The sequence below is a fragment of the Gallinula chloropus genome (assembly GCF_964237585.1).
Source record: "Gallinula chloropus genome assembly, chromosome: 15".
Lineage (NCBI taxonomy): Eukaryota > Metazoa > Chordata > Aves > Gruiformes > Rallidae > Gallinula > Gallinula chloropus.
Window position 1 is genome coordinate 8,374,371 of NC_140100.1, and position 23,947 is coordinate 8,398,317.

Genomic DNA, 23,947 nt, shown 5'->3' on the forward strand with positions numbered 1-23,947 from the left:
CCCACGCAGAGCAGAGCGGCCGGTCCCGTCCGGGACACACCCGCCCTGTGCCATTCCCTCCCGGCTCCGCCGAGCTCGGCCCCGGAGGGAGGCCCTGAGGGGCCGCCGCCCGCCCGCCCCTTTCCCCGCCCTTCTCCCCGCCTCCTCCCCGCAGCGGCCGGCCGCCACACGCCGGCAGGCTCTGGTTGGGCTCGGAGCGGCTTGGGGCTCCCTCCCGCCCTGCCGAGCCTCCTCGGAGCGCGGGGCCCGCCGCCGCCTCCCCCGGCCCGTCGAGGCCATGGCGGCCATCCAGAACCTGCAGCTGTGGTGCAAGCAGCAGTGCGAGGGCTACCGCGATGTCAGCATCACCAACATGACCACCTCCTTCCGCGACGGCCTCGCCTTCTGTGCCATCCTCCACCGCCACCGCCCCGACCTCATGTGAGTACCCTTGCCGGGCGTCGAGGCCGGTGTGTGGGCCAACAGCTCGGTGGGGCTGGGACCCTCTGCTCATGGCTGAGGGCCCTCCCTGGGCTGTGGTCAGCCCACCATGGAGCTGCGGACCCCAGGCCCTATGTCTGTCGCGGGCCCTCGCCTTCCCTGCAGACACAACCCTCGAAGAAGCCCCAGCTCCTCTTTGGGAGATGCTGTGGGTGGGCAGGAACCCGGCTGGCACCCACGCTGAATGTGGAGTTCCACTCTTCCTGCCTATCTGCTTTCCTCCCCCCTATTCTTCCTTTTACCCCCCTCCCTGTTGCTGAAGTATAAATATTTTAAACGTATCCTTTTCCATTGCCAGACAAGTCCAGGCACCTATTTTTGGGGAGCATTTCCTTCTTTGCTGTTTGTGTTTGCTTAGGCTGGGCTTTCCTCGCTCAGCCCCATGGCATCTCCGCTGCCCACGAGTTGGGAAGCAAGGACTATTTAAGCAGTGTACTGTGGGAAGGTAGGGCCCAGCAGCCACTGCATGCTTGGGCATCACTCATTTTTCCTATCCAGAGCTTTGTCTGTAGGAGGCAAACTGTTTTCCAGCCTCTGCTGGTCCTATTGCTGGTGCCCTGTGTGTTTTGACCCATCCCTGCCCAATTGTTAATGTCTGGGTATGTGAATTGCTTAAAGCAGATGTAGATCCTACTTTCCAGGTTGTTGGTGTTTGGGTTTTTTCATTTATTTCTGGATTGTTTGGACTTTGAGGTAGAGGGGTTAAGGGGGAGGTCAAGGAAGCAGTGCAAAGATTGCCCAAGAGTATTGATTTAAGCGTTTGGGTTTCTTCCAGTCAGACGTGTCCAGCTGGGAGAGGACCAGGTTGGGTTTTCTGTGCTGTGGTTTTTCTCCGGTTCATTGAGTTCTGCCTTTTTCCTCCTGCTCCCAGGACAGTGTGCCACTTGGGTTTGTGTGCAGAGATCTCGCTTACAAGTGTCTTGCTTCTGGTGGAAGCCCAAGGAGAAAGATCTCCACTTGTGCTCTCTGTTGTTTTGAAGCTTGGGAGAGGCAGGACCAAGCCTGAGCAGCAGGAGGTTAGTGCAGGAGCTTCAGGTACACTTTCTTTCTCTGTAGTCCTCCATGCTTGGGCAGTCACCATGGTGTTGCCGTGAATGGCTTCCTGACCTGTTGTCACATCCATGTGACTCCACATACTTCCTTTCCTTTCCTTCCTTTGACTCACAGTCCCAAAAATACAAAATACCAGGGCAAAAGGCTGACGTGACCAGGAGGTGCTCGTGGAGGGACCGTGACTACAGAGCCAGCCAGGAAGCAGCTGGGCTGTCCGGGGCATGGCTGTAAACAGCAGCTCAGCGACTTGAGAGCTGGAGTAACACTGTTGACCCACTGTCTAGTGGGTTGTTGTTCTTGAACTCTGCATCAAGGGTTGTGGGTCAACACCTTAAATAAACACTTTTCTGCTGAAGAGGGAGAAAGTTCCTTGTGGCATCTCGCTGTCCCCATTCATTTTCTCTTACGGTGGAAACTCTGCCTGACTTTACTCAGGACCTTACAAAAGCTCCTTCTGACTTGCACCAGCTCAGCAAAGACTGCCTGAAGGTTAGAGTAAGAGCAGCTTTTATCAGTGACTTTCCTCATCGGCGTATCAGTGGTGCAATGTAGGAAGGCACCAGGTGTATCCTGGGCTGGGCGAAGTCCTGCGGGAAGGAAACAGCTTTCGAGTGGTAGGTGGCCAGGGCTGCTGGGAGTTTTATGTCAGATCTTGGGGCTGAATATTGCACAAATGCCCCACGAGTCTGTAAAAGCTTCTCTGAGTGTTGGTGGGGCAGAGACATGCAGCTGGGCGCACGTGTGGCTCTGACTCCTGCTTCCCCCGGGGACTTGAAGGGTTTTATCCCAAGTTCCTCCCCTTTCTTATAGCGAAGATCTTAGCTGAAGGTTAAAAGCATCACACTGAAAATAAAACTAGGGGAAGATAACTGGGGTTTGGAGCACTCGGTGTGTTTGCAGCAGCTCTTCTCTGTAAATCGCTTGCAGAACATGATTCAGTCACGGCATCAGAGTTTTGCAACTGTATGTTTTCCATCTTGGTTTACACAAACGACATTCTTGGGCTGAGGAGTGCAGGGGATTTCTCCTCGCAGCAGCTTGAGAAATTCCCAGGAAAACTTGAAGCAATTACGAAACATTGGCCTTAACCACAGGCTTCTCTTGTGGGGTACATAGGTCAGAGGACAGGCTGGTGTGGATCTCTCCCTCCTTCCTGTTTCCTTGCTGGAAAGCATGGAAAATCTGATCACTTGTCTTGGTCGGTGTCGGTTTGTGTGTTATCAGGGAGCAGAGCAGGCTGTGCAAAATTAGAAACGCGTTTCCCACTCACCCAAAGATGCTCTGGGGGAGCGGAGACGAAGGCTGCATTGCCATGGAAATGCCTTTCTCTTGTCCCAGCTGAAGTGTGCTTCGTAGCCAGCCCCCAGCCAGGCACACACACACTGCATCAGGCGGGTCCCAGCCCATTTTTTGGGATGACTGCAGAGCCCCGAGGCTCCTCAAGCCTCACGGTGCCATGGTGGGAGCCTGAGGTCTGCGGCTGCCGCGTGTGATGGCGATGGCTCTGCAAGCTGTGGCCACAGTTTGAGTGGCCTTGGCCTGATAAGTCAGTCAGAAGGAGCAGGGGAGCTGCACACACTTGCTTGGATATTAATGCCAGATGTCGAGGAAAGGTTTTGATTAAGCTCCTTCTCTTTGTCCAGGACCTTGCTCTTTCCCAGGCTGCGAGCTGCCGCTTAGCTCAGGGTTCTGGGAATCGCCTGGTTGTGAAATCCCCTTTGCTGGTGGAGCACCAGTTCCTCCAGCAGTGTTCCCTGGGCTGCTGTCAGCTCAGTGGGGCAGGATAGGGCCACAAGTTGCTGATACGGACCCAGAGGGCCCTGGCTGTGCTGAGGATGGGTTCCCCACAGCCTTCTGGGGCGAAGCAGAGCTGCTGCCTGCTTGGCCTCTGCAGGGTTGTGGTTTGTGTGACAGGCGTAGGCGAGGGGAGGATGGTTTTGGGGTCAGGGGGTCTCGTGTTCTGTTAGTCACCCCCACAGCATGCTGCAGCTTGCCAGCAAGACCAGAGCAGGCTTTGCTGGGAGGAGGATAAATGTATGGGGGACATCTTCCCAGCCCTGTCCCCTCCCCAGGTTTTTTGCACCTCCAGAAAGAGCACAGCTGACAGGTCCTTGCCTTCCACATAGCACGTGGGATTTGACCCCTCAGTTCAAGGGCTGCAAGCTGGCAGAGGGTGCTTTGCTTTCTCAGTGATCCTTTTGACTGTACATATCTTATTATCACTAGAGATAGTAGTACAACAGTGCTGAGAGGCAGAAGTTTTTCGAGGCCATCCCAGCTCTGGGACTTTTTTTTTTCTCAGCCTGCTCTGAGATAAAGTTTCCAACCAAGGTAGTGCTTCCAGCAGCAGCAGCTATTCCTCCTAGGGAAGCACATGGGCTTGCAAAGATCTCTTGCATGCTTTGCAAGCACTGGGTCTGTGCAGCTGGAGCAGTGGGTGGTCACGGGGATTTGTGGGCATGAGAAATGCCCGGCTGCTTTTTGCTAAGAGAAGGGGTTTTTTTGGGAGCTGAAAGCTTCTCTCCTATTCCTGTGCTAGTGAACTCCACTCTGATTTGTTTCCAACTCTGGCTGCCCTCTCGGGTCAGATCTATATTTCTCACCTCTTCCAATTAATTCAGTTGCCTGTGTTTCCTCAGTGGAGAACTCCTACTTCTCTATTTGTATTAGCTTTGCTTTCTTAGGATTGTGTTGGCCCAGAGAGCTTTGATATTCCAAGATAGAAGATGCACCAGCAAGATGAATTTCCAAAAGAAATATTATGTGTAAGCAGTTTGCTTGACAAGCTGGGGAAGGAGTGATGCTGGGAGGGCAGGAGGCTCTGGAAATGACTAACCTGGTTGTTTGCCCTCTCTTTTGGGGAACACAAAGGCATTTCAGACGTTCATCACCAGAGATTCAGATTTTCCAGGTCTCTCTCACATGCTGTGCAGTGGGAGGCTGCACACACGCTACCATCGCAGACAGCGTTCAGCATGGGAGCCAAAGGCACTGAAGGACAAGAAGTAGGTAACTCTGGCACTTCATGTGTCAGAATGATGGGGAAGCTGGAGCTCCCTTTGCTCTTGCAGGTATTCTCCAGCATCTAGGATGTTCCAGCTGCAGAGGCTTTACTGGGGAGCAGAACTGGGAGTGAGGCAGAGAGCTGCAGTCGCCTCTTTCAGCAGGCTCTGATTTTCTTGCCTGACACAAAATAGGCTGATTGGAGCTATTGTTTCACTGAAACTTTTTTTGTCTTGTGATTATTTTTGTTGCTCTTTTTTAATCCATTGTCTCAGGGAAGGGAAATCTCCAGGCAGGAGCACTGCTTGGGAGAAAACCCTCTGCAACTCCCTTTCATTTTGCACAGGAAAGAGATGGGATGTGCCTTGTCTTTACGTGCTTCTTTGGGGGGGAGTGTGACCCTTGGGTCTTATCTGTTATCCCATGTAGCAATACCAGATTTGGGAAGCAGGGAGGAGGCGTAGGCTGCAGCAGGATGGACAAACCTGCTTGAAGATGCCTCTCTTCTTTATAATGTAATGCTCCACTCTCTCTACTAAGCAGACAAAGGACCTGGCTTGCTCCTTGTTACAAGTCATGGAAAAAGCTCCCCCGCTGTGACACAGATCCTGTGTGTTGCCTCATGAATAGGTCTCTTCAGTCAGCTGTGCCTTGGCTTTCACAGGGTTATCCTGGCTCCCTTCTGAGGGGAGGGACCCACCAACCTAACAGGGGTAGCCCCACCTTGCTTACAGAGGTGCTACAAAGTTGGTGCTGTAGCCTTTTCTCTCTATCAGTGAGAATTTGCTCTCTGGTATCAGCCTTTTCCTTAGCTCCCTGCCAGCAGCTTACAAGGATTGTAAAGTGAAACTGGGTTATCAGAAAGAAAATGACCCTGCCTGCAGGTCTGGGCAGAAGGCAGCAGTGCTGGGGAGCAGGGCTGCTGGCCAACAGTCGGCTTTGGGTTCCCAGTTAGTTTAAACTGGGAATAAAGAGTTAGTTTGAACTGGGAAGCCAAAGTGATAGTTTTAAACAGCCCTGAAGGCAAGTGCTTCCTAAGCAGGGGACATGCTGTGCCATGGGTGGGAAAGCACGCTGTTGCAGCTCTACTTCCAGTAGCACAAACTCCCTCTTCCCTGTGCTTTCTTGCCCATCCTGCCAGGTTTCTGAGGTCCCAGCACAGTGCAGAGAGAGGTGGCATCTGGGTTGGACCAGAGATGGGGGAGGGAGAGCAGATCTGGGAAGAGGGAGGCGAATGTCCAGGGACAGCAGAAAGGAAGAAGGATTGTTGACTTTGGCTTGTTGCTGCAAGCAGTAATTGTCTCTTCCTTTTCGGTTATTGGACATGATTACAAATCAAAGGTGACAGCCCTAGAGAAAGGAGGATAAGATTTCTACAGGCAACTTTGGTATTATCAGCTGCAGGATTGTGTTGTGGGGAAAGGTGTTTCCAGGGCAGATTCCTGGTGCTGGTTCTTGTGGAGCTCTGCCAGAGAAGAAAAGAGAAACCAGAACTTGTGTGCTGATGGAACCAGGAGCTTCTGAGGTCAGGGGATATGGGTGGGATACATGCAGCATCTGAGGTATCCACACCTCCTTGGAGCTGATGTCTCTCTGTGTGGACACAACTTGCAAGACAGGAGCAAAACTTGGATGTGGCTGTTTGGAAGCTACTTCCAGGGAGAGAATGTTGCAAATCTGTCTGGCAGGTGTTGATGTATCTTTGGAGGTGGTAGAGGAGCAAGGCTCTTTTTGGGGGGGAAAAAGCCCACCCCATGTGTTAGAGGCTGCTGCTGGCTGTCTCAACAAAACTCCTGAATCTGCATGGGCTGCTTTGGCATTAGCACATCCTGCCCGTGGGAGGCTGTGGGAGTCAGCCCTGCAAGGGTAGATGTGCCAAAAATGTGTTGTGCTGCCTGTGGGCAGATGGCTGTGCCTGCTGGGCCTCCTGGATATCTCTGCCCCAGGAGGTGCAGCGCTTCTGTGACTGTCTTGGACAGGATCTGCCACCCTGCTCCCCGTGGAGTGTCTCTGAGAAGGCAGGGTGGGAGGAGGTGCTCTGTCCCCCGAAGCTAGTGAGGCTCAGAGAGGTTTGAGAAGATGGAAGTGAAGCAGTTTGCTCTACAGCACCAACCTGAGATTTTTTTCTTCTTTCTATGTTTCAGAAACTTCAACTCCCTCAGTAAAGAAAATGTGTATGAGAATAACAAACTGGTAAGTCACTTTTAATGCTCTACTCTTGGTCCTGGTGCTTTGCTTATGTGGTTTAGCAACAGAAACAATGCAGATGCAGTGTGCTGACTCTGCTGTTACTCTGCATGTGTCCAACCTTCTGGTTTGAATGGCAGTGTCCAGGCTTGCTGGCTGCTTCAGAGCACCCTTAGACTGCTCACACTTATTCACTGGCTGCACAGTGATGCTTCTGCCCAGTGTGTCCTGTGGCAGCAGGAACTCAGAGATGCTGGAGGTGAGGAACATGGACATGCTGAGTACATGATGCTGCTGAGGCTGGAGCAGGAGCTTGGAGGTAGCTGGTGTGAGAAGGGAAAAGTAGGGAGTGTCCCCCCACTTCTGCTCGTTCTTGGTGCAGGGGTTAAAGGCTGCTAGAAGGTGGAGACATCCCTAAATTTTATCCTGCCTGGACACTTCACTCCAGGGTGGGATTTGAGTTTCTCTTGTTCTGTCCATGAAGAAAGAATTAGTTGTGCAGGCCAACCCCCTCCTGCACTGGATCCAACCATGGGCTTAGTGCTCCAAGGAAGGATTTTTTTCCTCCCTCTCTCCCATGCAAAGAGACTGGCAGTGGATTAAACTGCTTCTCTTCCCTTGGCTTCTCTCCACACAGCATCATGGCTGCTTGGCAGGAGCTGGGGGTGTGAATGAACCATGGCAGCTTGCTCATGTCTGGACTGGAGGAATGACATCTTCTGACACTGTGAGCTGTCTGAGGTGGTCCTTGCCTCTGGGAGAGCTAAACTCACCTCCTCTCTCCCCTTCCTTCCCCTGTGATGGACCCCCCCTATCCCCAGGCTGCGTCTGCAGTATGTGAGCAGTTACTCACACTCTGGGGGTTCAGCCCTGCATGCTCCACTCCTAGGTGAGGTTCAGACCGTGTGGTTTTGCCCCTCAGGTTTGGGATTTGGTGGGCATCAGGGCCTCTTTGCCATGGATGGTCATCCCAGCCTGAGTGCTGCTCCTTTCCCAGCGGCTGTTGGTGTCTGCTTGGCTGGTGGCTTTGTTTTCCTCTGAGAAATGAGCTGCCTGAGCCGCCTCCGTTGCTTTTATTAATGAAAAGCTTCTTTGTGCCTCCCATAAAGAGAGTTGTTCCCTTCCTTTGTTGCAGCCCCTGTTCCCCCAGCTCCCCTCCATTTCTTCTATGGCCTTTTTTTGCTTTCTTTTCCTTACTCCACCTGCTGTAGGATGACTGGTCTGTGTTGCCCTTTCACTGCTGGTATCCTGCTGCTGCTTTGGCTGTGCTGTTGGTGGGGTTGACCCCTCCACCCTGTGAGCTCCTGGGCTGGCATTCCCCCTCAGACTGCTCTCCATCCTCACTCCTACGCTTTCTTCCTCTGGCTGCCCTTGGGATACGAGTGGGTCTCATTTCTCCCTAGCACTGTTCCTCAGCTATTGTTCCTCCTTGATGTCTCCCTGTTCAATAACTTCTTTTCAGGAGATATATTATTCAACTAAAAATGTCTTGTCCAGACTGCAGTTTGCCATATAAGGTCTTCTGCTGAGGAAAAATGTGTCATTTCTCAAGTGCCAAACAAAGCAACCCCAAACCCTAGGAAAATTTCAGTTGGTGGCTTTTTTTTTTTTTTGCTTAAAATTTTGAAAATAAATGAAGAGGGATTAAAGTTTCTAGAGGCCTTAGATCCAGGTCAGGGCTAAGGGATGGCAGCATGGTGATGAGAGCCTGTGGTGGCCTGTGTGGGAGATGATCCTCGCTGGTCCAGATCACCTCAAGCGTATCACCCTGCCCCCTGTATGCAAAATATGAGCAGTGGCACTTCCCTCCTTTGTAAAGCACTTGGAGCTGCACTGATGGAAAATGTTATACAGGAATAACATATTGGTGCTTTAAAAGCCAGCCTGGGCAGGCTGGTAGAGGAGAAGGGCAAGCTGGGCCGTGTTAGGTGGTGGTCTTGTTGGATCTCCAGGCAGGAGCAGTTCCTGGGAACATAAGGATGCCCTAGGCACAGGGGACACTACATCCTAATGCTGGTCTCTGCATTGCTCTCCTGCTTCTGGCCAAACCATCTGTGTCCATAGAGCATCACAGAATCATAGACTGGTCTGGGTTGGAAGGGACCCCAAGGATCACAGAGCTCCACCCCCCCTGCCACAGGCAGGGCCACCAACCTCCAGGCCTGGATCTACACAAGGTTGCCCAGGGCCCCATGCAACCTGGCCTTAAGCATCCTCCTCTTTGTGGCCCAGACAGCCCCTCTCACTCACTCCATGCCTGTTGCGCTGGTCTCACCTATGGCAGCATCTAGCAGGAGGTGACACGACCTTCATTCCTGCTACACTGCACACTGGGAATGCCCAGCAAGAAAACCCCACTGGTCAGACCAGTTGTGCAGCCAGTGCAATGGGGAGCACTCCAGAGAATGTATTAAGTCCCAGGTTACAGACAAGGAGGAGTGCCAGGCTGGGCTGGCAGCCGGGGCCACTCGCCGGAGGTAGCTGACTGAAGTCGTGCTTCATGTCAGCTCAGTTACATTTTTACTGGGATACCCAATGGAAAAAAATGGTAATTATCTCACTAAAAAATAATGGCTGTTTGTTTCTTCTAAGTAGGAATAGTTGGCGTGTTCACCAACACTGTTGTGTGGCTGTGCCAGAGGTCAGATGCGGAGGGGTTTAATTTGTTCAAGTATTTCTTTAACCCTTTCACTGTGGGCTTCAGCAGTAGCCTTCCTTGTGCCTCTGGTTCTGCAAGTGCTGTTTTCTTTACTGTGTTTCAAAGGGGATGCTCCAAAGGGGGAAGGAAAAGATTTTTTTCCTATAAGCCAGGAAGGAAGAGGTCTGGAGAAAGGCCCTATGCTGAGTTGAGCAATGACAAAGTTGCTTTGTGGATGTTGCATTTTTTATTTGGCTTCTCATAAAGGCTCATTCAGAGACAAATAAAACAGCTTGTACCTCCTTTATCTGACTCTGATCCTGCAGTTTCAAAGCAGAGGGCACTGCAAAGAGGAATATTTGCCCCAAATACATGTTAGGCAGCATGGAAATGGTTAAGCAGAAAGGGAGCTAGGTGTCAGGAATTCATCTGCATTATTCCTCTCTTCCTCCTCTCTAGTCTGGGAGAGATTGCTCCCCCCTCCTGCAGCCCCCTTTTTTGAGCTGGGAAAGAGCAGGCAGTAGGCAGGGAGCCTTAACATTTGTGCAGCACTCAGAGATAGAAAGCTGCCTGCAAACACCTACCAGCTCCCCCCCTCCCCGTTAATTGGGGAGCGCTCCAGGTTGGGCTGGAAGCCTGGAAGCGAGTCTGCCAGCCTGGACTGACACATCCCCTTCTGCCAGGCCTCTCTCCGCAGCTGTGCTTATCCTGATGGAGGCAGGCTGAGGAAGAGCAGGGGAAGCCCAGGTGAGTTCCTGTGCACTGAGCTAGGGCCAGCTTGCCAGGCCAGATTTTTGGCTCCCTGCCTGAATTTCTCAGCGTGGTGGCTGGGAGCCATGACTCCATGGTGCCTGTAACGGCCCTACGATGTAGGAGTTAAACTGGTGCAGCTGTTCCCCAGAAGAGTTATTATTTGAGTGGGGCTGTTTGCAGTGGAGCTTCTTGCTTCTGAGGAGGGGCAGCTGTGCTGTCTGAGCTGGACAAGGCACCTTTGCTTTCTTCCCTTCTCCAGGCATTTCGAGTGGCGGAGGAGGAGCTGGGGATCCCAGCCTTGCTGGATGCAGAAGATATGGTTGCTCTGAAGGTACCAGACAGGCTGAGCATCCTCACCTATGTTTCCCAGTATTATAACTACTTCCATGGACGGTCTCCTAGTAAGTACCATGTTCCCTGGAGGGGTGGGAAGAATCAGGGTTTAATTTTGTGCTTTGCCTTGCCTCCTGACGAGCTTGGCAAAGCAGAACAGGCTGCATGGAGGCCTTTTGGTACCAGAACTATTTGAATGAGGGATCTGAACTCTTCACACACCAGCCTACAAGCAGCAACCAGCGCTTTTGCAAGGGCACAGGGCTGTGCCTTGGCTTTAAATTTTAAGGCATTTGTTTTAATAGACAATCTAAGTTTTCTTATGGTTCAGCCAGACAGGAGGAGTGAAAGTCCTCCTCTGTGGTCCCCACCTCAGCTTTCCTTTCTCAAGCACCTCCATCCCTGCTCCTGTCCTTGCCATGCTGGAGGGCTGGTGAGAACACGGAGTCTAACAAGGCTGAGCTTGTCTGAGAGGCTGTGCCAGTGTGACAGCATCCGTGGTGGGGCTGGTAAAGCACAGTAGTACCAATACAGGGAAAGAGAAGAAAATGACCCCTTTAACTGACATGATTGTGATGGCAATTCTTTCAAACATAAAACAGGCCACAGAGCTGCCAAGGCATTAAATTCACATAGTGGAGAGTTTATCTGGGCTCATAGGAGTGTTAGTGTAGACCTGGTTTATATTTGGCTTTAAGCTCATACAAAATGAAATAATACAATAAACCAATTCCAGAGGTTCCTCCAGAGGAAACTTTAGAAAGTGGGACGTGAATGACTTAACTGGTTAAGATGAATCTAGATGGAGAAGACAGATATGTATTGAAAATGTCCTACATCTTGGAAATAAACTACAGTTCACTCAGAGAGCTGCCTTTAATGGCTAAACTCTGCCCCCTTCTCTACCTCTTTATATGTTTTGGTGTGATTTTTCTCTCCCTCTACAAACTCTTCCCTCCCCCCACCTCCTTTAATTTTTTTCTTTATTTTATTCTTGTTTTAAACCCATTCTAATTCAAGTCAAACAAATCCCATCGTGTTTGTGCCAAGTGGTGAGAATCCGGGTCAGTTGGGGGTCTTCACCCCCTCCCTCCTCCCCCCTCCCAGCATCTTGCCTACCACGTCATCAAGCACAGCACATTTTTATACTCTCTAGTGTCCCACAAAACTCTCCAATTGCATTCCTGTTGCTGGGGTGAATGTGCTTGTCTGAAAATGAGCCCAGCCAGGAATGTGCCCTCTGACACCAAGCAAACCCCTAATTCCATTGTCATGCCCTTTGCACAGGGCTCCAGCAGGACCATGAAATAAGCAGGATGCTGGAGGCCAGAGAGGGCCCATGGCTGATGTTTTATTGAGGTCAGGTATTAGAGTGGAGGAGAAGCCACCCTTCTCTGTGCTGGCCTTGGGGAACTCAATAAATGGCCCAAGTGGGAAGCAAGGGGGGCAGCTTCAGTCTAAACCATTGGCTGGGGTGGTGACAGCCAAGCCAGCCAACGCTTCAGACTGGAGCTGCCCCCTTGGTTGTTCCAGGGAAAGAGCTCTGGCTGTTTATTTGGATAACCAGCTATCTTGAGAGAAGACTGCTGGGAACCAGGCTCCCTCTCTACTCCCTGCACCCTGGCCAGACTCCTGTGCTGTATCAAAAAGGGTATAATCTCTTTTCAGACGGGTGGGTGTTTAACCGGTTGCCTTAAAGTGAATCTGTGGTTCAGATATCCCACAAAGAACATAGGGACAGCTCATTCAGAATAGGAAGTGGCACAAAAATAACATCCCTGTGTGACAGATGGGGGGATGTCTTCTCTGTAAAAATTGTACATGAAGCCTTATTGCCCAGGGAAGTCTCCCTGTGCTCCCCAGGGTGTGGGGCATCATTCTTCCCTTGGCTGAAGCCTGTTGGGGATTCTCTTTTCTCCTCTTGTGAATGCAGGTTACTCTTTCATCCACAAAGAAAAGAGGATTGGGCATTTGCAGGCTTCTTGTAGCAAGTCCTTTTGGTTTCTGCACCATCATGGCACCTCCAAGTGTCTGTCATGTAATTACCCATTTTTAGTGGTCATTTCTGCACTCCTGTTTGCTCAGTGAGGGTTCCAGCTGGGAAGTGGGGTGGACAACCACAGCAGTGATGGTTCAGGGTGTGTAGGAATTTTGGAGCACAGCAACTTGAATAGGCCAGGTATAAACCCAAGGTCTTGTTCACACCACTGATTGACAGAGTTTTGTGGTTTGCTACTTTTTAATTCCCCTCCCTGGAGTTCCCTGGGAAGAAAAAAGAGTTACTGGTTTCAGCTACCAGATGATACCAGCTTATGTTGATAAAATTCACATGTCAACTCTTGCCCCTCACTTCACTACAGAACTGCTTGGGAAGGAAGCCCAATGTCCCCTCATTTGCTTTGATTGGTATCCATCAGGCACCTCTGGATCTTCCTATGCTGTAAATGACTTCTGAGCCTCATGGGTTTCCTTATGTTACCTTAAAATCTTCCCTTCTTCTTTCTTCTAGTTGGAGGTATGGCAGGCATCAAGCGTCCTTCCTCCGAACCTCAGGAGCAGCCTGTTGGGAAGAAAGCTGTTTCAGAGCCTCCTAAGCCAGTGCCACCAAAACTGCCTCCTGCTGCCCTACCAGCCAGAGCTAAGCCGAAAGAAACCTCCCCAGTCACAGTAAGAAAGATGTTTTGGGGTGTTCTTTAGCCCTTAAATCTGTTCAGCTGGGATTTATCTAGTGGAGAATAGGACATGGGTGTCTTAGGATGTGGCTGTGCTGTTTCTAGATCTTGGGGATGGGTATTTTTAACAGAATGTAGTATTTTTGCTAGAAAACATTGATGAAATTCTTGGAAACTGTTTCAAAGCAGAGTAGAGACAAAACCAGTGTGGGAGAAGTGAAGCTTCTCTCGCACCAGGGTAAGGACCTTTCCCAGGTAATTCAAATCATACACCTTTGAACTCTGGTTTCTCACCAGCAGACAAAACACCCTGCTCCTCTGGCTTTGGGGGATCAAGTTCCCCTTACTCTATTCTCCTGAGAGCTTTCTATGACTAAGGGGTTATTGGGAGCAGGAGTTTTCTGGATATCCCTTCTCTGTCCTAACCAAGTGGCTGTGCATGTTGAATGTTCACCTGAGAGGTTGCTAGCTGTACACAGGGCCACAGCACTGTCTGCTCACCCCCCTGTTTCTCCCCACAGAAGAAGGTCCTGGCAGAGAGTGGGAATGTCCCCAGCAGCAGCTGTGGGGTCTGTGGGAACCACGTGCACCTGGTGCAGCGGTACCTGGTTGATGGGAAGCTCTATCACAGGAACTGCTTCAGGTACAGCTCACCAAAGGGAGGGGGGCATGGGCTTTTGGGTTGCAGAGGGCAAGCCTGGTTCCCTTGGGATGTGAGGGAGGGTGGTGTGAGGCGCTCAAGGTGATGGAGGATGTTTTTGGTGGAGCAGAGGCAGCTTGGGCCTGCTCTTAACCTGTGCATGGGGGAAATCATTTGCACAGGTCTGTTTTCATCTCCACTTCCCCCCACTCAGGCCATGCTATCAGCAGCTCCTGGTTTGGTGCCTGAGGAACGTGCACACAGGGTCTGCTCGCTGCTAGTGTGGTACCCTCACCCTCCCTGTGCTGATGGTGGCATTGTGCCTGCGCTGTCAGCTTTGTGTCAGTGGTCTCACAGTGCTCTGGAGGATGTTTTCTGAGGCTTTTGTATCCACAGGTGCAGGCAGTGCTGGAACATGCTTCTTCCTGGAAGCTACAAAGCTGGGCCTGAGCCCGGTACGTTCATCTGCACCAGCCACCAGCAGCCAGACAGTGTCCAGATCTCTGGGCTCCGCAGCACCGGGAGCAAACCTGAGAGTACCCCAGCCCCTGCTGCTGCCAGGGCATTCCAGAAACCAGCAGAACCCAAGAAACTGGAACAGGTGTTGAAGAAACCCAGCCAGGAAGGCCTTGCTAATTCAACCAAGCCATCTGTTTCATCTTTTGGAAGCTCTGGCTTCAAAAGTGTAAATACTCCATGGTCTTCTTCAGCTGTAAATAAATCAGATGACTGCAGAGGTACCCCACTGGGAAATAAACCAGATCACCATGAAGGGACTCCATCAGGGCTTCTTCAGACAGCCTCCACAACAAAAACACAGCAAGCCAGAGAACAGTTTTTTCAGTCCTTTGAGTCCTCCAGCAATAAAACCTCTGACACTAAAAAACAAGCACCACCTTCTCATGGCCCTGGTAAAACTGTCTCTGCCAGAACCACTCCTGAGGTCAGTACGGTGAATGCTGAGAAGGATCAGGCACGGAACCATATTATACAGGCTCTGGCTGGATCAAACACCTCTCCAAACAGGCCAGGAGGACTCAATTCCACAGGCTCCCCAGTGTCCAGCAAATCAGGAGGACTCAGTTCCACAGGCTCCTCGGTGTCCAGCAAGTCAGGAGGACTCAATTCCACTGCCTCCCCAGTGTCCAGCAAGTCAGGAGGACTCAATTCCACTGCCTCCCCAGTGTTCAGCAGGTCAGGAGGACTCAATTCCACTGCCTCCCCAGTGTTCAGCAGGTCAGGAGGACTCAATTCCACTGCCTCCCCAGTGTCCAGCAAGTCAGGAGGACTCAATTCCACTGCCTCCCCAGTGTTCAGCAGGTCAGGAGGACTCAATTCCACTGCCTCCCCAGTGTCCAGCAGGTCAGGAGGACTCAATTCCACTGCCTCCCCAGTGTCCAGCAGGTAAGTACTACTTCTCTTTCCCTTTTTACTCCCAAGATGATCCTTGGGATAACTTGGACAAATCCCTGCATTTTTCTTCCCTTTTCCCTGACTGCTTTTGTGGCTGAGATTTAAAGACACGCAGAGGGACTCATCCAAGTTCACCCTTTCAAAAAGACTCACTAGATGGCTCTTTTTTGCAGTGGCAAGTTTGCTCCCACCAGTTCTCAGTGGCAGAGCCCAGCTCCAAAACCTCAGCCCAGCAAAACAGGGTGCCCAGCACTGAAACAGGAAAAGATTGCAGACCCTCTGCCCAAGAGCCAGGCTGCCAGCAAACCTCTTAATGCTGTGCACAAGCTGGAGTCCAAAGGCATCAAAGGTGAGGATGGCTGTGTGATTCCCATGCAACTCTGCCTGGACACAGCATGCTGCCTCGACACCTTTCTCTTGGACCAGTACAATGAATGTGTCAGTGACTCCTATGCTGTCTGTCCTAACCACTGCATAAGGTGGTTCTGAGTGCTGGGGCTCAGCACACCTCTGTCCCTGTGCAGTTGCTCCCTCTGGCATGGTGAGTTTTTTTTCTCTGAGCATCTCCTGGTATTTGAAGTTGTACTAGCTGTCATCAAACATTGGGATCCTGGTGGATTTCAGAGACTTGGGTAGACTTTCACCCATGGGAGACCTTGCCAGAACTTCAGGATGATTTTGTGATTGCACTTGGGGCTCACCCAGCCTCCTTGTCTGAGTTAAAACATGCTCCCACCTTGGTGACTGAGCAGTGGGCTGAGGGATGATGATGTTCTGGGGGTACCCAGTGTCTCAACCACATCCAGATGGCCTGTCTTTTTCTGAGCCAGAAGCAGTATGTGTCTGCAGTTTGCTGTGAGCTTGTGGGTGTTTTGTCTCCCTTCCCTTCCTGCCCCATGCTGTTGTTTCTGAGATCTGAGCTGTTTGTGTTATGCTGCTGTCAGACTTGCCTCTTCATTTGCACCGTGGCCGTGTTGCTGTAGCTGCATAGAGCCAAAAGGGGCAAATTTACTACCTCTTGTATGTGAATCCATGTTGAAGTGGTGCTGGTTTGCTGCAGTAACATCAAAGTATCTACCCCAGTGCAGGACTTACCTCCCAAGGTCCTCCTGAGACAGAAATCTGGGTTGTTTCTTTTTACTGGATCTGATCCCACCTTGCTCTGTCCCTTTAGGAAACGTCACTGTTGGTGAAGACAAGTCTGAGAGTCCAGCAGAGTGGAGATCTCTGTTGAAGCCTGTAGCCAGCAAGTGAGTGTCTTGGAGTTGATGGGGCTCTGTGACAAGCAAATGGGGATGTTGGTGTTTGCAGCTCTGTGTGTTGCTGCAGGTCTGTGTGCCCACAGGAGAGAAGACCTCCTGTTTTAATGCTTCAGTTTTCACCAGTGTGATAGGATAGGCAAAGGCTTTCATTTCTGGGGAGGGAAAGTGTGTTTCAAAACGTTGGACTCTGATCAAAAAGTGTGAGCATCCCGGGTGGAGGTACAGCCCAGGATGTCCAGAACACTTCTGTGACCCATTCTGCAAGAGGGATGGTTTCCTACCTTTGTCTTTCTTCTTTGCAGAGACCAAGGTGGCTCTAAGAAACCTACTGATAACTCCCAGGTGGGAACAGGGAGCCCAGCACACAAGGAGACAAAGCCAAGTCCATTAGTTGTCCCATCAGCAAAGCAGGACTCTGGTATGGAGGATGTAAGCTTTGCCATCGTATTGCTGGTCAGGCAGGGGACAGGCAGTAGCACTGCAGGGCACATGTAAGGGATACACTGGTGGAGATTACACCTTGCTTCCAGGGATGTTTGCTCTCTGCTCCTGCTTTGGCCCTGTGGTGCCTTCATTTGGAGGGCCATTCTTCCCCAAGGAGAGGGACTCAGTCTTCACAGGGTGCCCTTCTGCAAGACAGCTGGCAAGATTCCCCTTGCATTCTCTTGCATAAATGTGTAGTGATGAGGAATCTTGGTGATAGTTCATCACCATTAATTCTTCTCCTTTACCCTTGTCTCATACTCTGGCTGTGTAATCAGTGGGTCCTCCCTGTTTCCTTTGGGCTTGCTATCAGCAAGAGAGAAGTAGGACTAGAAATGAAGGTGGCTGGTGGTAAGTGCCAGAGATGCTGGGCAATAAAGGGATTTTGGAGATGCCTGTTCAAATTTCTTACCCCAAAACCTGTCTGCCTCTTAATCCAGCTTCATCTGGTGGATTCAAGAAGAAGTTGATCCCCAGCTCAGATCTTATCAAGAGCTGTCAGAGTTCAAAGCAAAGCTGGGAAGATCATGGGGGTTCTGTCAAGAAGGAGGAAGAGGGCAACCAGCTGAAGAAAAGCACTACCACATGTAAGGCCTCTTGTGCCTGCTTACAGGCACTCTCTCTGCACTGTCAGGGACAGCCAGAGTGGTCAGTACAGGAGACGTGTCCCCAAGTTTTCCTTGCTCAGCCTGTGGCTGTTGTCATGGGGGAAAGATCTGTGTCATTAGTTTTTATTAGCCAGCTGGACCTAAGCAGTGACCAGCCAGGCCAGAGAATTCAGGGGGAAGGGAAGAAATTAAAATGGGGATTTGTCAAGGTCGCTGCCCTGTCATTCTTCAGTCTCCAAGCTATGAAGAGAACCATCTCCTCATCCAGGGAATTGGCATCTAGTTGATGTCCCAGTTGAGTGGCTTTGGGAAACGAAAGGAATGCAGAGAACTGTCAGTGAGAGACTCCAGCTGGTGAGACCCACAGTGACTGCAGCCAAGGCTGCTGCTTTTTGGACTTTCATGGAAGTTCTGACCACTTTGTCCCTTAATCCAGTTCCTGACTCCTGTGTTCAATCACAGCTTTACTGTGTCCCTCTCCTCCTTTGCCCAGGTGTCCTTGCTCCTGCATAGCCCACCACAATGCAGATGAAATTTCCTAGAACTAACCCGATGTTTGGCACTGTCCTGTTTGTTTGGCTTGTTTGCTTTCCTCTTTCCTTACCCCATCTGTCTCTGTCTTATCTGTTTGGACTAGAAGGTCCTCACAGCAGGGCCCAGCCCTTACTCTGGTGTTTGTCTCAGGGCAGGCAGGATGGCTGCCCATGGCTCGGTGGCCTCACACTTTAGTTCTAGCATAGTCCTTACCCTGCACCTTGACACCTACAAAGCATTTAAACTCCAGCTATCTTGTCTATTTTAAATCTGTAGCATGCCTCTGCTGCCATCCTTTTCCCAAAACTCTGCATCTCCTTTTTTCTCAGACTCAGCATTCCCTCTGTCCCAGGCAGTGAGCTGTTGAGATAAGGGAGGCTGGTTTTACATCTGTCATTCTAAAGCTTAGTGACTGCAGTTGGGGAGTGCCTGCTATGGGCAACTTTCCCAGTAGCCTCCCCCCACTTTTCACGTGTGTGCAAGTCTGCCACCTGAAAGGCTGTTCTCTCTGCAGCCTGTGGGTGAAGGACAGGCTTCCTGCAAAGACCTGGGGTAGGTCTTTGACTTCAGGATTCAGCTACCATTCCTGCCCTTCATCCTCTGTGTGTTGTGTGGGGCTGTTCATGGTGAGTGTTTCTGCACATCACACATTTTCTTTGGCCTAAGTCATGTTTTCTGTTGAGAAAGGAGGTTACAGGGTTTTCTTGCCAACTGTCCTACTTCCAGTTTGCAGGCAAGCAGCCAACCCATCCCAGGTCTGTCAAGACAGAACCTGAGGATATCAGGGGATATCAGACCCTGAGCTGGCCAGGAGAGTGTCATTTTACTGCCTGTTCTCCTCCAGTGACCTTGGGCTTCTCCTGAGCAGTGGTGTAGCTTTCTGCCTTGGTTGGAGGTGCTGCAGAGGTCACTCAGAAGGAGACTGGAGATGCAGGGCTGAGCGGGGAGAGGGAGGTGTTGCTCAGGCAGTAGCAGCAGACTGCTTGCAGGTATCACACAGGGCAGCAAACCAGCAGCATCCAGAGGGGAGACTTCCCTGGCAGAGACCAAGCAACACAGAGGAAAATGCTGATTGCCACATCCAGCATCTTCTTTCCACTCTTCCTAGAAAACACACTAGTGTGAGGGCTGGGTGTTTGGAGAGCTGTCCTTGAGCACCGATTGCCAGAGACTCTCAAGAGGTTCCCCCAGTCTGTCCGTCCTGCCTTTCTCCTTGGGTGTGCTGAGCCTGTGCTGCTGCTGCTGCTGCCTTTCTTACAGCCCTGCTCTTCTCATCTTAGAGCTTTCCTTCCTTATCACATCATCCACGTACGCCTCTGTTCTCTCTCTGTGGTAATTATCTGGCCCAGCCCCTCGGGTATCCGAATACCTCACACTCTCCTGTAGTTATCCTTGCAGCACAGTTGGGCAGAGGAAGCTGAGGCACAGTGGAACAAATACACATTGCTTAAGGATTGATTTTAATAGGTGTCCAGGGCCCAAATAATGCTGTGTAGCAGGGCCTAAGGGACTTCTCACCTAGGAAGTGTTTTGTGGAAGGAATTGAACCTTAGTTTCCTGAGACCTATGCTAAGGTCCCCTAGACCATCTTTGTTTCATCAGTATTTACTGATACTTCTTCATACAAGAGCACCAGAGGGACATTTTTAAGTCTATCTTGGTGTTTCCAGTGATAGCAGCCCAGTGTTTCTGTATAATCCTTTGGAAGCTTTTTAAGGGATGGCTTTTGCCACAATAAATATTTTTGAGTTTTAACAAGATAACAAATGAAAGTGAAAGTTAGAATTCTGGGGTGTAAGCTCCCAGGTCACCCCTGAGTTGAGTCACACCTGAGACTGTCTATGCCTTGGGGATGCAAGCAGCACACTATAACCTGAGGGTTATAAGGAGTAAATCAGGCTGTGCTGTCTCCTGCAGACACAGCTCCCACTTCAGTCTAGTGTGCCAATGCACACGTGTCTGCAGTGCAGTTTGTTGGGTGGCAGGGACATGTTGTGCTCTCTGGTGGTGTAGGCATTGTCCCACACCACAAAGTTATTTAACATTTGTTGTGATGTTTCTTTTTGTGCTGGTTTTTCTTTTCCTCCCCTCTAGTTAAGCCCTCTGCTCCAAAAAGCATTCAGAGCCCTGAAGTGGTGTCCCCAACCAAGGTATGGATGGGAACCAGGGGTAAGGGAACAGGCTGGGGTTGTTGGGTGTCCTGCTGGAATGCTTACCCAGATAGAGCTTGGTGTGTCATACTGGGAGGGTTTGTTTGGGTTCTCAGGGAAAGGATGAAAGGCCCTGGGGCAGAGATGAGGTAGAGACACTGCTGGTTACCTTACCACACACAGTCAGTGTACCAGAGCACTGTGGTGTTGCAGTAGCCACTGCTCTGTTGCCAGCAGCCAGCTCTGCATCTCTGCTGGCTTGGTCTGGGAAGGCTGTGGCTCTGCAGTGGGCTCCTGATGTCATTTCCCATCCCTGTTGGGGCCGTGACCTCAGCAGGCTGTCTGAGGGCACCGAGCTATATTTGTCCTTACATTTGTTTTCCTAGCTGCACCCTGACTACCTTCCTGAGGAGGAAATCCAGGAGAAAGTGTGTGACATCGAGAAGCAGCTGGATGAGCTGGAATTGAAAGGAGTGGAACTGGAGAAGCAGCTGCGTGGCTGCGAGGGAGGTAAAGACGACCAGGGGCCAGCTCTGGGATGGTGGGATGGGGCAAAGATCCTGTCCTATCCCAGGCATTCTTGGCTCCATTTCTAGGAGCTCATGCTATGTGTGAGACACCAGGTTGTGAGAGGCACCTGGAATAGATAAAGCCCTGGGAATGTTGAACCCTCTCTGGCTGTTTCCTAACCTACTGCTTGAGCAAGGTCTTGTGTTTTGGCTGAAGAACAGGCAGTGTTGGGAATGGAGGCTGTTATTGATCCTCCTTTTGGATCCTAAGCCAGGCTGGCTGTCAGGGCTGGCTCAAATTTCTCAGGGTTCAGGGGGTTCACTGAGAATGGTGGAGTTGGGCTGGTCACAGGGAAGATGAGCTGGGTGCCCTGTGGCAGAGTATCCATGAGCAGTTCCCCTGAGTCTGCAAGGAGTGACCTGTGTCCTTTCCCTCGTGCCCAGGAGTACCAAAGCTGAGCTGTTTCCACTGTAGGTCGCCTGTGGCTCGTGTAGGTTACCCTAGGCTCTTCAAGTATGTTTAGACCAGGGAGACCAAACTGATGCAGCTTCTGGAGGAGTCTTGCCCTTTGTCTTCTCTGCAGATGAGTCTGAAGATGCCCTCATGGTGGATTGGTTCAAACTTATCCATGAGAAACAGCTGCTGCTCAGGCAGGAATCGGAGCTGATGTACAAGTAAGTGCAACCAGAAATTCACCCATCTACTTGTACACTGTAAGCAGGGAAAGACTGGGAAGGTGACAACCCAAAAAATAGTGTGCCAGTTGGTGGAACAAGGGGAGGGCTTGAGGATGTCTCTGGGAGAACTGCCAGCATCCTGAGGATTAGCTGATGGGCTGTTGAGCACCTGGGGTCTGTGATGAGGGAGGCAAACCTCACAAATGTAATGGAGGAAGATTTCTCCCCATCCACCAGCCCCAGCTGAGGTGATGGACAATGCAGGGATGAGGCTTTAGGGTGATCTGAGAAGGGTCCAGGCCCGGGGCATGGCAATTACTCACCACTTCTGTGGTTCCTTCCAGGATGAAACAGCAGAAGCTGGAGGAGCAGCAGTGGAACATTGAGACAGAGCTGCGACACCTCATGAGCAAGCCAGGTAAGGACTGTTGCTGCACTGAGTCCTGCTGGCCCCTGAGCATGAGGGTAAGAAAATTTGGGCCTGTGAGAGGGACTTGCTGGAGGAGGGTGGAGGCAGGAGCCGCAGCAGCGAGGTATCCACCTGCAGCTGTGAAATGGGCTTCCCTTGTCTTGTGCAGAGGAACTGAAGACCCCCAGGGAAAAGGAGCGAGAGGAGGAGCTGCTGAAGTCCTACCTGAACACGGTCAACGATCGGAATAACATTGTGGAGTGCCTGGATGAGGACAGGCTCAGGTGAGGGCCCTCACATGGCCAGAGCCAACACCAGTGGTGGTTTCCATTGTACTTCTGCTGCTGCCCAGGCTGTAGGAGTGGATGAATGGCTGTAATCCAGCCTTCTGCTCCACAAGAGGTGGGTGGTGACCTGTCACCAACCATCTTGTCCTGAACGCTGCTGCCATTGCATCCTTGGCAGCTGTTAGAAGCTGAGATCAGGACCACAGCCACGTTCAGGGCTCTCTCAAGCTAATGCTGCTCTGAGGACAAGGGCTGTGGAAGCATAGAAGGCAGAGGGGAGGGAGGGAGGGAGGGAGGGAGGGAGGGAGGGAGAGGCCGGAGATAGGGAGGTTGGAAGCAGCATGGGACCTGCAGGAGTACTCTGGGCACATGAAGCCAGGAATGTGTTCATCTGCTGCAGCAAGTGAAAGAACTGTCTGAGAGTTGGATCCTCCCCAAGTCCAAAGGAAGACTGCTGTGTTGAGTAGCTGGATTTGTGCCTCCTGTTGCTGAGAGCAGCCTCTGTTTCTTGATCTCAGGGCACTGTCTCCAGCTCAAGGATTCTAGTAACGCCCAGGCTTCTGGCTCTGGCCTTGCCCAGGCCCAAGGAGGAGATACCTTGTCCGAGCCCCTCTGCAGCACCCCAGGCTACTGGTTTCTCAACATTTATTCATCTCCTGGGGTGTGGTGTTGTCTCACAACTCCTGAATGACTCCTGATGACTCACAGGCCAGCTGGAGGAAGGGCCTCCCTGCAGTGCTGGCCTCCCACAGTCTGGAAATCCCCGCCCAGGCCCTTGCTTTCAAGGGAACCAGATGCATTTTGCTGATGTCTATCACTCCTCCAACGCTCTAGTTTTATTTTTTCTTTTATTTTCTTTCCTGCACCCTTCTGGGTGTGCTGTGGGGGCTGGTCACTTCTGGTTGGGGAAGCAGCAGTGGTATTTACATGGTTTTAAGCATCTACCACCTTGTCATGGAAAACAGCAAAGTCCTCTAATGCCACACTGTTCCATTACAGAGAGCAAGAAGAGGACCAGATGTTGGCAGACATGATCCAGAGGTTGGGTAAGGGCCCTTTCTACTCTTACAGAGCGGCACTGGTGGCACTGGGGCTGTGGGTCTCATCCTGCTCTGTGTGTCCCTCTCCCACAGATGGATCTCTGGAGAGCACAGAGACTGAGAAGAAGAAGAACAAGTTCCGTTTGTCCAAAATATGGAAGCAGAAGAATAAGGGTAAAGCTCAGGAGTGATGTTTCCCTGTCCAGCAGCCCAGAGGGGATGTTCCTTCCTCACTTCTGCGTCCCTGGAGTCGTGCAGGACTGTGATGAGGCTCCACTGCTCCCTGACACGGAGACTGCAGGTTTGCGGACCGGAGGGACGATAGGAATCCCTTCTGACCCTGTCGTGGGACCTGAGGACACCTTTCTCAGAAAACTGACTTTTAAGACTCTTTTCCTTCTTTGGCTCTGGCTCAGAGCTGGCTTTGGCCTTGTTGGCAGCTCAGGAGAGCAGAGTTGAATTTGCTTATCCACTCCTCGTGTCACTCTAGTCCCAAAAGCAGGACAATGGCACTGCATGTCACCCCATGGTGCCCCACTCGTGTGGGACAGGGCTATGACACAGACACTCCACTGGTCTGCCAAAGGGCAGCTCTCCCTCCCTGTGCTTTCTGTGGCTCTGACATGCAGAGAGGGAGGTGTTCTAGGCCACAAGAGATCCAGGGCCTCCCCCTTATGAGGCCAGTGGCAACTGGAGCTGCAGGCTCTACAGCCAGGGCAGGCAGAGAGCAGAACCACCTCCCTGCCGGTGGGGTGGGATGTCCTCAGCCCAGAGTGGTTTCAGCACTAGTGCTCTGTTTGCACACCTCCTTTTTG

General features: G+C 51.4%; 1 protein-coding gene across 1 annotated transcript; it reads left to right on the forward strand.

Moving 5' to 3' along the window:
• Window positions 1–277: 277 nt before the first annotated feature.
• Window positions 278–23,323, forward strand: MICALL2 (MICAL like 2; the record flags this gene model as incomplete). The annotated part of the gene is made up of 17 exons (XM_084271084.1): window positions 278–420; window positions 6,681–6,729; window positions 10,374–10,515; window positions 12,957–13,114; window positions 13,641–13,762; window positions 14,156–14,869; window positions 15,346–15,521; window positions 16,347–16,422; window positions 16,737–16,852; window positions 17,358–17,504; window positions 20,154–20,209; window positions 20,596–20,719; window positions 21,303–21,393; window positions 21,741–21,814; window positions 21,975–22,089; window positions 23,092–23,138; window positions 23,226–23,323. 17 exons carry the CDS (start codon window positions 278–280, stop codon window positions 23,321–23,323), a joined length of 2,448 nt encoding a protein of 815 aa, XP_084127210.1.
• Between the last annotated feature and the right edge of the window lie 624 nt (window positions 23,324–23,947).